The sequence below is a fragment of the Myodes glareolus genome, chromosome 7 (assembly GCF_982192425.1).
Source record: "Myodes glareolus chromosome 7, mMyoGla1.1, whole genome shotgun sequence".
Classification (NCBI taxonomy): Eukaryota; Metazoa; Chordata; class Mammalia; order Rodentia; family Cricetidae; genus Myodes; species Myodes glareolus.
The window spans coordinates 101,105,753-101,121,703 of NC_142032.1; the positions used below are offsets into that span (position 1 = coordinate 101,105,753).

At 36.8% G+C, this 15,951-nt stretch overlaps 2 protein-coding genes across 2 annotated transcripts; both read left to right on the forward strand.

The window, feature by feature from the left end:
• The first annotated feature begins 2,658 nt into the window (after positions 1-2,658).
• Positions 2,659-3,606, forward strand: LOC125397370 (olfactory receptor 51G2-like). The gene has a single exon (XM_048429738.1). The coding sequence runs from the start codon at positions 2,659-2,661 to the stop codon at positions 3,604-3,606; it is 948 nt and encodes a 315-aa protein (XP_048285695.1).
• An 8,794-nt stretch (positions 3,607-12,400) lies between these two features.
• LOC125397354 (olfactory receptor 51G2-like) lies at positions 12,401-13,360 on the forward strand. The gene has a single exon (XM_048429718.3). It carries the CDS (start codon positions 12,401-12,403, stop codon positions 13,358-13,360), a length of 960 nt encoding a protein of 319 aa, XP_048285675.3.
• The last annotated feature ends 2,591 nt before the right edge of the window (positions 13,361-15,951 follow it).

Sequence of the window (15,951 nt, forward strand, 5' to 3'; positions counted from 1 at the left end):
AAATATTCTTGCCAAAAGTTCATGTAAGAGGAATAATTTCCTCTTCGTCTCCCACACAAAATTAAGAAATACTGTGAACAGATAGGTGAACAGACTTGCAAACTGGGAACTATCTACTGAGTCCTTGCATGCTCAGTATCATGACTAGGTCTCCAAAGAACATTTGTCTCTTAAAACCTGGCTTTAACAATCCTCACAAGTCAGTCCTATAATCATAAATACTTTATTCTGCCCAAGGGTGGCCTTTCATAAGCCCTTATCACCCTCTAGAATTGAGCCATATCTGAATGCAATGAACATGACCTTATACTGAAGAAATTTAGTACACTAACCATTCTTATTATAATTCTTTTCCAGCTTTTCTATCGTAGGTGATTGGCTGACACTTCGTCCCTCTGCATTTATCTGTCCATTCATATATAACACTTTGGAAAGCTTCTTATATAGAGATAGCATGGGTTTGCAGTGTGATCAGTTCCTCGTGCAGTTTAATATCTGTCCCTAGGTTGACTCATAAGCATGGGTTGAATCTATACTCTGCAACTAATTTCACGGGTTTTAGAGCATTGAGTTCTCTTTCCTAATATCTGTTAAAAGGTGAAGACAGAACATAGACATCCCTGTATACCTAGCCCGTCTGTTGGGTGTTTGCCACATTGACACTTATTTGTGGAGCTGTTCTATAGAACTTTGATTTCTAACAAGTCATATTTGCCTATCTGATTATGCTTCATGAAAATACTAGACAAGTAAGTTAAATTGGATGTTAAAATTCACTCAGGGCTACTAAAGTTTAAGTGTTTTGGTTTTAATGGTTGTAATTGCAAGTTTTCCACATTTGCAAAAATTTCAGTGTATTGGCAAACAATTTCGAAGGGGAAAGGATGTGATTTTTCTCTGTTCTTGGAAGCACTCTGTGGTTAGCACACCACAGATAACCTTTGTCAGAGACAGATCAATAAAAGCATCCTCTTTGTTTCCATCTCTTCTGCCATCAATATTTAGAGTTTTCTCAGTGCATCTTAGATGATCCTTAGGAACTAACTCCCCTCAGCCTCTCCAGAGGTGTAGTCACACAAACTAGTCCCCTTCTTTTCCCAGTAGGATAAGTCAGCTATAACTTTGATTTTTTATGAACAACTCTTATTGCTTCTTCTATCATTTGTCCTATATTTGTTATCAAACATGTCTAGTGTTCATTTTATATGCTACTTCAAATGGAGCATCATTATTTAACCTTCATAGAAATGCTACTCTAGGCATCCCTGAGGTCAACAGCTGGTGAGTGGATTGCTGGTTACACAGATGACTTTTCTTGCAATATGGCACACCACTAGGATCAACTGATAGACAAAAATTAGAATATCACAATTGCCCTATTATTCAAACATGCTGCATAATGTAGCTCTCAAAAACATTTCAAAGTCTCCATCTTTAAAGAAAATTACTTAGGATGTTCAGTTGAGAAAATAACATTTAATGTATGGTTTTGATATTTGATTAAGGTTGAATCAAATTGTATTTTACATCTTCAGATTCCAGGCTATTCTCCTCTTTGATAAGTGTCCTTGACAGAACTTGGAATCTGCGAGCATGGAGGAAAGGGTAAAAATTGTTACTTGATACATTTAATCTATCTAAATCAGTGCTTTCTTGGTCTAGTTTATACATGTTCTGTATTGATAGCAAGTTATTGGACCTTCAAATGTAGAAAGTATATATTACCTGCTGTTATTATCGATATTTACAAGAGAGGAGCTTTGATTTTTGATTCCACCAAAATACATTTTTTTACAAATATGCATTTTTTATATCTCTGTGTTGCATATTCACACCAGCTATTCTAAACTTCAATGAATACCATGGATAATGACTGAGGAAGTATTTAAATTAAGCCAATGAGCACGTGAAGTCAAACTTTTTCAAATATATTTTTTGATATTTCTTTTATTCATAGTGCCTTAGGGCCAGTTCAGAACAAAAGTTTTATCTGATAATATAATTTAGCTTGTAATTTATACTCCACACACTCATTCAGCACAATTGTCTATATCTTCCTTCCGTTAAAATCACGCCTGTATTCTGCTATTAGAAATAAGGTATCTCATGTGTTTGGGCCCTATGCCTTAAACACAGATTTGTCCTTAAATTTCAAATGTTGAAGAACCTTCAAGGTGAAAAGAGAGGTTTTTTTCATGTTAATGATTCCAATGTGCTGCTTAAAATAAAATGGTTGTTAAGAAGTGAGTCTGTTATGCAAGTTCTAACCAGGCCCCACCGTGCTTAGCTTCTGAGATCCACAGGATCAGGCGTGTTCAGATATACATGGATCTAATCTACTTGGGAAGTAGAAAGAGATAAGATCTCTTTAGTAAATGTAGAAGCATGGGGACCATGGGAGAAAGTTGAAAGGAAAGGGAGGGCAAATGAGGGGAGTGGAGAAAAATGTAGAGCTCAATAAAATCAATAGGAAAAAAAGAAGTGAGTCTGCCTTGTTTGAGAGTAGAAACCACTGAGAGAATGGGATAGAGCGGTGTGAGCACCTCTACTCTGCAGTCAGACAACAATGCCACTGAAGACAGCTTGCAAAGACAGTGCTAAGAATAAACAGCACTTTGCTTCCATTACAGTTTTCCAGGGCAACCTTTTTCCGGAGTTATGGCTGTTTCTAAGCATAGCAATGCCAGCAGCTTCTTTTTCGTATTGATGGATCTTCCTGGACTGGAGGCTTCTCATCATTGGACAGCAATTCCCATCTGTTTAATTTACATTCTTTCTGTGCTGGGCAACATAACCATAATGCACATAGTCAAGTCTGTGTCCAGCCTCCACACACCTATGTACCTTTTCCTTTCCATGCTCTCAATGGCCGATCTGGGCCTCTCAGCTTCCACATTGCCTTCAATGGTAGCTGTTTTTCTCCTCGGCCAGAGAATGATAGGAACTGCAACCTGTTTCATGCAACTCTTCTTCATCCACACGTTTTCAGTCATTGAGTCAGCTGTGCTCTTGGCCATGGCTTTTGACCGCTGTGTGGCCATCAGAGAACCTTTGCGCTATGCTACCATCCTTACAACAAGACGTATTGGAGCCATTGGACTGGCCGTGGTGGTCCGCAGTGCTGTGCTTCATCTGCCTTTGCCTGTGCTCCTGGGAAGGCTGACATTCCAGCCTGTCAGTGCTCTGTCTCATTCTTACTGCGTTCATCCCGATGTTCTAAGACTGTCCCGTTCCAGTACAGTCGTCAACAGTGGCTTTGGGCTCTTTGTCATGCTCTCTACGCTGGGGATGGATGCTGTGCTCATTCTCCTTTCCTACGGGCTGATTTTGAAGACAGTCTTGAGCATTGCTTCTAATGCCGAACGGTTGAAAGCCTTCAACACCTGCATATCCCACATCTGTGCTGTTCTTCTGTTTTATACCCCGCTCGTGAGTCTGTCCATGATCCATCGCTTTGGGAAAAGGAAACTACCAGCTCTGGTATATATGCTTCTCTCTTATCTCCACTTTCTTATGCCTCCAGTTCTCAACCCAATTGTCTACAGTGTCAAAACCAAAGAGATTCGGGTTCGCATTTTAAAGATGCTACATCGAAAGAAACACTGAAATTTCATTGTACAACACCTCAATCCTAGGTAAAAGCTGACTGACTGAGCACACCCCAACAATACAGCAGAGTGTCGCTTTTGCCAGATCATCAGTCAACTAATTTTTCAGACATATCAACAGGAATACAGTGTGAATTCCTCCTTACATCAAAACCATAACTGATCCATGGGAAAAATCATAATTCTTACTATTTTTTAAAGCCTTATTACCAGAGAATCTGCTGTGTCTCAAGAGTATATATACACTGATGTGCAAAAGTGAACAAAATGAAAGAGTTGACGTTTGCAAAGTCAAAAGTCTTTTCCTGATAAAATCCTAGAATTCTGAAAACTTAAGCTCGGAAGGGCTTTAGTTATACTTTCAGAAACAGTGGTAAACATCTTCAATCACACTATATCTTACTTTTGATGATATAATAACTATAAAGTGGACGTGACCTAGGAAAAATGTAACTGAATAAATGTCCCAAAGTATGCTATGGATATTTAAAGAAATAAAATTATTAATTCTTGAGTTATATTGTCCCATCCTTACAATCGATAAAAAGGTTTGTTTTTATTTTTATTTTGCCCTAGTTTCTTTTACTAAGTAGATGTGGTTTGTATATTATTTTCTTCTATTTTTGAACAATATTATATTTCACTTTATGGATACATAAATTAATGATATAAATAAATTCTTCATTATGGATATTTAGTATTATATCATTAAGTTTACATTAGCATAGATATACAGACATCATGTATATATTGTCTAACCTTACAGCACTTCCTTAATGATGAAAAATATTTAATTGTTAGATTTATAAGTTTCAGAATTCCTGTCTTTTTCATGCAGCTTTACAAATATATCATCTTATGCCATGCGGTGGTGGTGCATGCCTTTAATCCCAGCATTCGCTCTGGAGGCAGAGACAGGAGGATCTCTGTGAGTTCAAGGTCATCTTGGTCTACAGTGTGAGTTCCAGGACAGGCTCCAAAGCTATAGAGAGACCCTGTCTCAGAAAAAATTATTTATTTTCATATATATATATATATATATATATATATATATATATATATGCAATTTTCTGCAGCAGCAAGAAGTCTGGATCCTATTTTTTGCAGTGTATTTTTCATCAGGCCATAACTCATAGATTTGAAACAGCAGATCTAAATTTTTATCAGATATAAATTTACCAACTCAGGTAAAATGTACAATTCTTTTCATGCTTTAGCTTGTGGTTCCCAAATACAATGAGATTGACTTCTGATAATGAGGTAATGTATGCTTTTATTGCTAGTTTTATATTTTTAACTTTGAACCTTACCATACATAGCATTATCATCCAGATATCTGAGATATTCAAAAAGATATCTGCACTCTAATCTTGGTGTTTTCCATTGTTGCAAGAACTTCAGTCTCCATTGCACTCGTTCCGTACTCGTTTCTCCCAGTGACACTCTCTGTTGACGATCATTGCATCTTTGCTGTGAATTTTCACGTTAGAACTTGGTAAGGACTCAAGTGGACATCTAAGCAATTTCTTTGGACATGCTTTTCTGCAATTTCTTCCTATCCAGTTGTTGCTCTGAAATGAGAACTCTATTCCTTTGTTCTAGTGCATTGTTGCTGTTAAAAATATCATATTTCTATTTCTTTATTTAAGAAGTTCATATATATGGAACATGTCCATACCCACTCTCCTTTGCTCCAGCCCCCCATGGATCCCTCCAACTTCATTTTTTTAAGTTTGTTTAATTTTAATCTTTTTATTATTAAAATTTTAATACAGTGTATTTTGATTATATTTTCCTTTCCCAACTCCTGCCAGCTTCTCTCCATCTCCCTTCCTATCAAACCTCATAATCCTTCTCTCTCTTCTCTCTCTCTCTTCTTTCTCTTCCTTCTCTCTCTCTCTCTCTCTTTCATACACACACACACACACACACACACACACACACACACACACACACACTCCTGCGGTGGGGGGGCAAATAATACACAGCATTTGGCCAACTATTCTTTAGCATAGAGCCCTACCTTGGAGTGTGGTTGATATACCCAGTGTCACTTCATTGTCCCTTTCCAATAAGGTACCAATTGCAAATAGCCTCTTGGTTAGGGTTGTGACTTTCTTTACACTTCCCTTTCTCCGTGCTGAAATCTTTGACTGTTTTGAACTTGTGCAAGTCTTATGTGTACATCTCACAACCCTCATCAGAGGAACTTCTTCTTATAGTAGATGATAATCATCACAGAGATACACAACTGGACAATGTGTAAATATGAGAAGCAATGGCACATTCATCCCTAAATGGGATGTCATCATCAAACCCCTACCCCCAAATCTTAGAAATCTATGTGCAAGTAGATACAGAAAAGACTTTAAGAGCTAATAGGTGATGAATGAGAGCCAGGAAACAGTGTCTTCCAGACATAATAGGGTTGATACACATATGAACTCATAGAGACCTTGACAGAATACATATAAATATTTAACCTATCACGTTCAACTGATACTGCCAGTACACTCAGTGGTATGTGCTCACAAACCAGGAGGTGAACAAGCTATTAGTGGTTACTCCAGCAAAGGAAAGTGATCCTCCTTCCTTAGTACCATTAGCTGTTAATATCCCCTTAGCTATGGATAGGGCCTTAGGAGACCCTAGCCACTGTATGATGGAATTTTAACAAATTATATATTTACTTAATTTTATGCTGTTTGTATGTTTTGGATACATGTATGTATATTCACCATGTGTATGCCTGAAAGGGAGCAGACTCAAATATGGAGTTCTGAAGGGTTTTGAGCTGCTATCTGAGTGCTGGGAACGAAAGGCAGGTCCTCTACATGAACAAGTGCACTTAGCTGCTGAGATAATTTTATATCTATCATATTGTTTATTTTAAACTGTCTTGGTCTTGTGCACTTGTTGGACAGGTAACTATATCTGTTATTGAGCTTATGAGCTCAACAGTTGAGAGCAGCATATATCCATGCATATAAATTAAATATTTAGAAGGCAATATAGTAGATGACTATTTAGAAAAACAGTAGCACTGATTTCCTCCCTAGGGTCTAAGATCTTCCAGTTCATGGGTGTTGATCATGTTTGCAGGTCGTTTATGTGGAGAAGTCCTCAAATCCAATCAAGAGAGCTATTGGTTGCCCCAGGAAAAGTCTTTCTGCTGCTGCTCCAGTGATGTCATAAATTTCGGTCTTGATGTACATCATGGAGTGGCCAAATAAGTACACCTGTGACTAAGATTGAGATCTTTGCTTTTTTCTTATACTTATATTGTGAAATATATTATTTAGAAAAGTTTTATTGGGGCAACACAATTAGTTATCTTGTTTTGGGTTTAGTAATTTTCTACTTTCTGTCCAACTTCAGAGCTAACTCTTCAAATTTGGGCATTTCATTTTCTGGAACTTTTATTATTAATGCAAAGGTAGAAAACTCTTTTTTTGTTTGGATTTAATGATAATAATTAGCTGCCTAATAAATTATTTAAAAATATTTAGAAAATGATTTCCAAGCATAGTTATATTATATATTCCAATATTATTAGTAAATAATAGAATCATAGCTATTGATTCAGAATTGCAAGTTTTCTCAGTTTTTAAACAGAAAATGCCATTTACTCCTCAATGCAATTTTCTTAATGTTTTCTGCTATTTCATTGGAATGGCTCAGAGGTTAAAATAAAATATGCAATTATGCAAAAGTTTTGTGTTGAATTCCAAACACAGTTTCACCTCAGATGATTGCTATTAACCAAATATACATCTCTAAAGACATAAAAAGGCTCAAAAATTGAGTCACTAAAAAATAATGCAAGCAAATAGAGATAAATTTTAGTTCATGTCTTGATGAGGCAGGTTTTAGTTCTTCTTTAAGGAGTCTCTGGCAGCAATAAAAACTCAGATTGCTGAAGAATCACTTGACTAACAATCACAATAGTGTCTCATTGGAACATGTAAGACTTGTTTTTAATGACAACGGTAAAGTCATTGGCTGCTACCAGGCCCATGGTCCCTGTTGTATTCATCAGGGTATAACTAATTTGCATTGACTAATTTGCTGTAGAATTAGTCTTCACTGAGCATTCCCTGCCACCGGGCTCCTGAGAAAGAGATGAGTTCTCTGTCCTTGTTTGCATATGGGTTTTGAAAAATAAAAGGGCCAAATTTGAATTAGGAATATCAAGTAAACTATTGACTGCTAAGAGTAAAGAAAAGGACCTTTTCACTTCTTTGTTTCGTGGAGCTGATGGGTAGGTTCTTATTGAATTTTCCAAATGTCCTTTTGTAGCAAATAAAGTCAATTAAATGCAAAGCTGTTAGATAGATTGATAACTCACTAGCAATAATTCCTCACCTTAAATGAATTATAATGTTAATGGCTGTGAAGATCCAGAAGTCTTAATATGTGTACCTCTGCAGATCTGAACTAAAACTAGGGAGAAGTCTTAATATGTGTACCTCCTCAGGTCTGAACTAAAACTGGGAAGATTTTTAGAAACAGAATTATTATGTAGAGTTGCTGATTTGGGAAGTAGTTTAATTTCTTTTTCTTCTTTTAAGGTGAAAGGTTAAAAAAAACTATGATCTGAATGAATAAATCCATGCTGATCCCTGTTGACTGCAGTTCTTTCCATATTTTTGAATAATCATCTTTGAAAGACACCTTGTATCCTTTAAGGTGAGAACATAGAAAATAAGACAAATATTAACAATCATTATCTAATTTCTAACACTACAGAATGCAACAGAATATTCATTCTCCTTTTTAAATTTATACACACAAACATATTAATTCTATAAGAAGTGATACAATACCAATTTGCCTTTGCATCAAGATAAAGTCTACATGGTACAAAATATGCAAATATATATTAATATGTAATATACATGAAAATATTTTTGGACATGAAAATTTTGTTTGTATAATTTTCTTATTATAGTTTGGAAGGGGAAGATTTACTGTTCTAATTGTAAAGTTGCCATGTTGGAAATTCCAGCATGGCTTTCTGGTTTTGCTATTCCTATCCTACTTGGGATAACTAAAACTCTTTTAGCCAGCCAGATGTAGAATTTCTCCAAAGAAGGAATCCCATAGTACCTTCTTGACATTTTTAGAGAAATACCTCATGATTAAGTGCTATTTTTATCAATCTTCAAATTTATCCTCATGTCTTTGTGTTGAAGCCAACACCAGAAATTCTCAACAATATTCCTCTGCTTATTTTTAAATTGTTTCCTTCTACAAAGTATGTAAGAATAATTAAAACAGAAGAAAATGAGTATATACAATCACATTTTTTTTCTAGGCAGCATCCAAACTTAATATATACAGAAACAGAAAAATATTCTGGTGCCAGTTTATTTTCACGTTCCATTTCTTTCTGAAATATAATAAAACAAAATTGTACTTATGCCTATGTAACTGTGATTTAGAGGTAAGAGGAGACCCTTTAAGCTTGTTAAAAAACTATTTCTCTCCAATTTAAAGAAACTCTGCAGGTTGAATATGAGAATTATTCCATTATAGAAGTGTTCGAATGTCCAGTTTATTCTGGTCAGTTTCCCCAAATATGTATGTCTTATTTCACACTTCCATTAGCTTCCAATACCCTAGCAGATTACCTGAGTGAAAACTTGCTTCTTTTCATGGCAAATGCTTGGGAAACTCTTGGCACAATTATTTATTATAATCACAATTCTGGTGCTTAATTATTAATATTAATGATGTTTGAGTTTAATACATCAATGTGTTTTCTGAACCATGGATCACACTTTCTGTGTCAGCGAGTATTCTGATTTCTCTCCCAGATCTGTGTCGGTGGGACTTTGACAATCGCCATTAGCTGTCTCCACTCTCATCCCACACCTAATGATGGTGGCAGTTCAGGCTGTAAAATACAGCACAGTCATCTAGAGGCACTGCTGAAACCAAGGGCAAGGCTTCAATCCAGGAAAACACTGCCTAACTGGGAATTGAGAGAGACCTAAAATACTGCGTGATTTACAGGTTGCCATTTATACTAAAACTACCAGTACTGCATCTCCATTTCTAGAGCAAACAGACACACGTTTAGTACACTAGAGAGCTGGCACTTATTCTGCTGGGTGACATGAAGTTTCCTATAGGGACTGAATTGACTGCAGTAAACTGAGTCCTCTCACCGTGAATGGTTCTTCCAAGTTCTCCAATTCTTAATCTAGTATGATACTTCCTTCTCGTTCCCCTTCGTTTTATTTTCTCCACATATTAGAATAATATTGCTTGTGGTGCTTCTTTGACCTTTATGTGAACATGTTAGAGCTCTAATCTATGCATCTAAAGCAGTACCTGACATAGCTTCACTACTGTGTGAATTCACAAACATCCAATTGAGGGACAAGAAGGCAAGTTATAAGAGGAAAACAATTTAAGAAAAAGAACAATAACACAAAAGAATTCACGAGAATTTAAGCCTGATAAGCACAAAACCACATGCACACACATGCAAAATTAAACAATAAAAATAAATATTTAAAAATAATAGGTTTTGTGAATATTACAGTATATTCATTAGAATTCAAAACCGGAGGTCACTCAAAATTATTTCTAGTCTAGGATCCTCCTTTGACAGACCAAAAGATGAAATTATAGATCCAATTCTTTCTTCTTTCTTTTTCTTATAAATGGAAAACAGATTCTTCTCTTATACAATATAACCTGACCACAGTTTTCCCTCTCCCCAGTCCTCTCAGCTTCCTCCACACCTTTCTTTTACCCAGATACACCCCCTGTTTCCTCCTCAGAAAAAAGAAACTCCAAGTGGTAACATCCAAACAGGACAAAACAAGACACACTAGGACAAGGTAAAAAGCCCCATAAAGAGGCTGGACAAGGCAACCCAAGAGAAGGAAAAGAGTCCCAAGAGTAGGCAAGAGTCAGAGAGAGACCCATTCCCACTGTTAGGAGTCCCCCAAAACCCCAAGCTAACAAACAACCAAAATATGAATGCAGAGGTGCAGACCCATGAAGGCCCCTGCTTGCTGCTGTGTGAATCCATATGAGCCCCCTAGCTGATATGGTGGGCCAAGTTCTCCTGGTGTTCACTGTCCCCTCTGACTCCTACAGTCTTAGCTCCCTCTCTTCTGAGTTCCCGATCTCTGAGGTAAGGGACCTAGTGAAAACCTCCAACACAGATTCTCTCCACATAATGTCTGTCTGTCAGTCTTGGCATCTGCTTCCATCTACTGCCAGAGGAAAACTTCCTGTTGACTACTAGACAAGGCACAAACCTAGGAGTATAGCCCACATCAGTGGGAACCATTTCACTAGGTTTTATTTCCTGACTTTTTTTTTTATTTCTTCTCTTCCTCTCTTTGTTTCTTTCTTTGCCGGTCACATTTGGTTCTAGTCTAGGACTCTGGACTACACAGTCAGTTTTCTGGCCATCAAGGCAGTACAGACCTGAAGCTGCTTCTTGTGGCTGACTTTGAAGTGATGTCAAATATTGGTTGGCCACTCCCACAAGTGCTAGCACATCACAGTCTTAGGACAGACTGGAGGTGCAGGGTTTTGTGTCCAGGTTTCTCTTTTCTTAGCCTGCACAGTACGTTCTCTGGCCTAAGAGACTAGGGCACAGGGATGAAGGCTCCAAGGAGACCAAACATGACATCTCAATGTACCATGAGCTCTGTGGTAGTTTTCCTAGGGAATGGGGCCCTACTGTCTGTTCTCAGAGAGCGACCTTCTGTCCTAGCATAAGCCTAGGTTGTTTAGAGATCTCCAAAGGACCTCCTCAGCCAATGACTCAGCTGAAGTGTAACCACAGCCTGAAGCTTTGCTTGGCGACAAATCATGGCCAATGCAGACTCTGTATCCTCTATTACTAGGAGTCCTCACTACGGTTACTCTCATAGATTCCAGGATGTTTCCATGGCACTAGATTTTTCACACACCCAAATGCCAACAATTCCAGCCACCCCTCCATGTACTCTCTCCCTCCATCCATCCTCCCACACACCCAATCTGTCCTGCCCCAAGATAGGGTTGGGAGATTTCTCATTGGTGTAGAGTGCTTATTGTTCTTGCAGAAGACCAGGGTTTGATTCTTAACACATATATGATAGATTATACCCAATATTTCAGAGGACCTAAGGCCCTCTTCAGACTTTTGCAGGCACCAGAAACACACATGGTGTACATGCATACAGGCATGCAAAATATTTATGCAAATAAAATACAAGAAAATAGATTTAAAAATAATGTGAATCGTGCATATAAAATTGTTTCACAAAGTAGATTAAGTGAAAGACATGGATAATGAATTCTACCAGTATATTTTCATATGTGAAAGAAAAAATGGCAAAATCCATCATAATTATCATTTTTGAAAAGTAGAGGAATGTGAAGAAATTAACAGAAAGGAGGACTTTAAATCTAGACCAAGTGTGATATAACAGCTATATTAGAAGGTAGTTTGAATGCAATAATTGTAGTACAGACTTGGAACCAATATTCTTTAGCTCCATTATAAGGACATACGCTAAATTCCAATTTAAGCATTAAATATATTTACATTATGTGGTCTTAATTTGTACAAAAACTTTCTTCTAACAATTAAACAAATTCATCTCTTTAAAGAACTCCCTAATTATGAACTAAAAGAAAATAAATTAGAAGCCTTGGTTGTGAGAGCAACATTTTGAAGAGTCTCCATCAGATCCCAGCTCTCAGAAGTTCTAACAACTCTCTGGACTCAGGTCCTGGGATTACACTTGATTTTGGAGTCTTCCCAGGCAAATGTCATGGCCCACTCCAACCATTCCAGCACCTCCTTCTTTCTGACTGGACTCCCGGGCCTTGAGGCTGTGTATGTCTGGCTCTCCATTCCCCTGTGCATCGTGTCCATTGCTTCTCTTGCAGGGAATAGCTTGATCCTGTGGGTTGTAAAGTCAGAGCCCTCCCTGCACCAGCCTATGTACTACTTCCTATCCATGCTAGCAGTGATGGACCTGGGCCTGTCTGCTTCCACACTGCCCACCATGCTCACAATCTACATGATGGGTGTCAGGGAGGTTACTTTAGACATGTGTCTTGCCCAGCTTTTCTTCATTCATACTTTCTCCATCATGGAGTCCTCTGTGCTACTGACCATGGCCTTTGATCGTGTTGTGGCCATCAGCAGTCCTCTGCGCTATGGCACCATCCTCACCAACCCTCGGATTGCCGGCTTGGGCCTGGTCATTGTGGTTCGCAGCATTGGTCTCCACATTCCTGCCCCCATCATGCTGAAAAAACTGCCTTACTGCCAGAAGCGCCAACTTTCCCACTCTTACTGCCTGCACCCAGATGTTATGAAGCTGGCTTGTGCTGACACCCACATCAACAGTATCTATGGCCTGTTTGTGGTTCTCTCCACCCTGGGTGTGGACTCTGTGCTCATTGTTCTCTCCTATGGGCTGATCCTCCACACAGTGTTGTCAATTGCCTCCAAGACTGAGCGCCTCAAAGCCCTCAACACTTGTGTCTCCCACATCTGTTCTGTCCTGCTCTTCTACACACCTATGATTGGCCTGTCCATGATCCACCGATTTGGCAAGCGGGCTTCCCCATGCAGTCGTGTGTTGCTCTCTTATCTTCACTTTCTCATTCCTCCAGTGCTTAATCCGGTTGTTTATACCATAAAGACTAAGCAGATCCGACTGAGGATTCTGCGCATCTTCCGGTCTGGTGGAGCAAACATTAGAGATACCCAGGATCACTGAATCTACTCCCATGGGTATCAAAACATAGAGCTACAGTTTGCATTTTGTGTATTAATTATGACTGATATGATAGACTTTATTGTAGCTGAATCTTTACTGAATAAAATTTATTTTTTACTAGAGTTCAAGAAAAATAAGTGGCAAGCAGAATACTGCTCAGGTTTATAATTTTTTGAGAGAGAAACATTTTGAAAGTATATAATTAGACGTAATATTTTTGGCACAATTATTTGCCTCTTCAATGTACATCCTTTCCTATAAATGCTTTTTTTAGGCATTTGTTTAATATTTGCTTAATAAAGATTGAATGGATAAATAATGTGCTGAAAAAGACTTTTTGTAAGTGCACAACAATTTAAGATTAAATGCTAGGTGACCACAAGTCAAACTATAAACATTTTTAGGACTTTACTATTTTTTTCTATTGTTCAATAGAAATTTCAAAGATAATATAGCTACTCTTTTAAACTTTATTTTATCACAGAGAAAAAAACAATTTTTTTAATGATATAAGAATAGAAACAATTTCAATCAAGTCTCCTTAGAGGCAAGCTTATGTTTAAAGACTCTCAGTAGTCGCCAGGTGGTAGTGGCACATGCCTTTAATTCCATGATTCAGGAGGCAGAGGCAGGCAGATCTCTGTGTGTTCGAGGCCAGCCTAGTCTACAGAGCTAGTGCCAGAACAATCTCCAAAGCCACAGAGAAACCTTGTCTCAACAAAAACAAAAGAAGAAAAAAAGAAAAGAATGCCAAGTGTCTCAGCAGTCTTCAACATAATAAATTGAGTAGTAGCTAGCTTGTAAGTCAAATACAGAGAGCTGTTCCAGTAGTAATACAGTGTGGTGCCCATTTCATTGTGTATTCTTTACTTTCTGAATTTCTCATTTATATACAATTATGAAAAGAACTTAAGGGGAATTCAAGGTAGAACCTAAGCAGCAAACTGATGATCAGCAGACAGCAGAGAAAGACAAAATGTCATGCTAAAGAAAATTAAGGAACTAGTAAAAGTATCATAAGAAAGAGGACTGAATATCCTTTTGGTATTTGTTCATGACCTGAAATATCAGTAGATATGCAAAAATATATGTTTTATAGTTAAAGGTGATAATGATAAAATAGTCTAAGAATGCATTTTACATATATTACTTAAATAGAACACGTTTGTCCATTACATCAAGTAATTTTCCTATAAAAAAGGCATTATATGCTATGTCATTGCAGCAAAACATTTAGTTGAATTATGCATTTTGATCAATTGTATTTTTATCTTTTTGATTTAATAACAGAATAATATGGGATATACTATGATGGTTAAATATTTTTATGGATTGACTAATGGTCAAAGAAGATAATTAACACTTTCTTTATCTAAAACAGTTATCTTTTTCTTGGGGAAAACATTCAAAATATTCTCTTCTAGTTTTTTTTTCAAATACACAACTCACTATTGTTGACTAGATTTATCCTCCTTTGTAATGAGACATCTGAACTATATCCTTGTACAATTGTAACTCTGATCCCATGGAAATATTTCTTCACATTATTGTGTCTTTATAAATTCTTCAGCCTCTTGTGACCACTATTCTAATCTCAACATCTATGAAAACAATCTTAAAAAGTCATTTTGTTTTTTTCTAATTTATGAAATAAGAATTGATGACACATTTTATTGACAGTATAATGAAGGTGGGAAGGATGTTCAATAATTCTATACTTGTTTTGTGACACATGGTATACAACTGCAAGACTCACAAAATAAATCAAAACATCAGTTGCAGTCTTATTACTTGTTTCCATAAACATGATCACTACAATGACTGTGTGCTTCTCATTGTCAAAAACTGAAATAGTCCAAGAGTAAACTGCAACAAACTCAATATTATGAGACAAAGAAAGCAGTAAAGGGGAGGAGGCTGACAGAAGAGATATGTGTTTGGGGTGGTGAACATAATGTGATGCATTTTATATATACAGACATATATAACATGAATATATACATACACATACATACATACATACATATGCCTTTATAACACCCACTGTTTTGATTCTAACTGAAATAATGTAAAACAAAAAGACTGTATTGAATAGAGGTAAAAAGAAAACTATTGATTTCCAATCAACTAATAGAGAATGATAAAGGGGATAGTGAATGAACAACTTCTGTAATTTTGGGGGGAGAAAGGTTATAATTATATTATCATCTCAGAATGTAAAATGTAAAAGAAAATTAAGGAGAAGTGTCAACTTTTCAGTTTCTTCAGATTTTATTATTCACAACAGAAAGACAATCTCAAAGTTCTTTACATATTGGAATATAATAAAATGCTTTAAAGGGAAGAACATTTTATACTCTTTAATGCAGTTTATTTATAATTAAAATAGAGAAGACAAAACAATTATTTTGTTTAAATATATGTATCTTCTGATTGGGTTATTGCCTTCAGGAATATCTGCAGGAGAACTGCTGAGCAACTTTACTAGATTAAAATGACTAACAATTTCTATTTTCCCCAAATGCCTTAATTTCACCATAAATGGTGACAGATGTCTTCTTCCAAATAAATTACAGAATAACTTAGTTATC

Excerpts from the sequence above, each read along its gene's own strand:
- LOC125397370 (XM_048429738.1), top strand. The coding sequence starts at position 2,659 with ATGGCTGTTTCTAAGCATAGCAATGCCAGCAGCTTCTTTTTCGTATTG.
- LOC125397354 (XM_048429718.3), top strand. The coding sequence starts at position 12,401 with ATGGCCCACTCCAACCATTCCAGCACCTCCTTCTTTCTGACTGGACTC.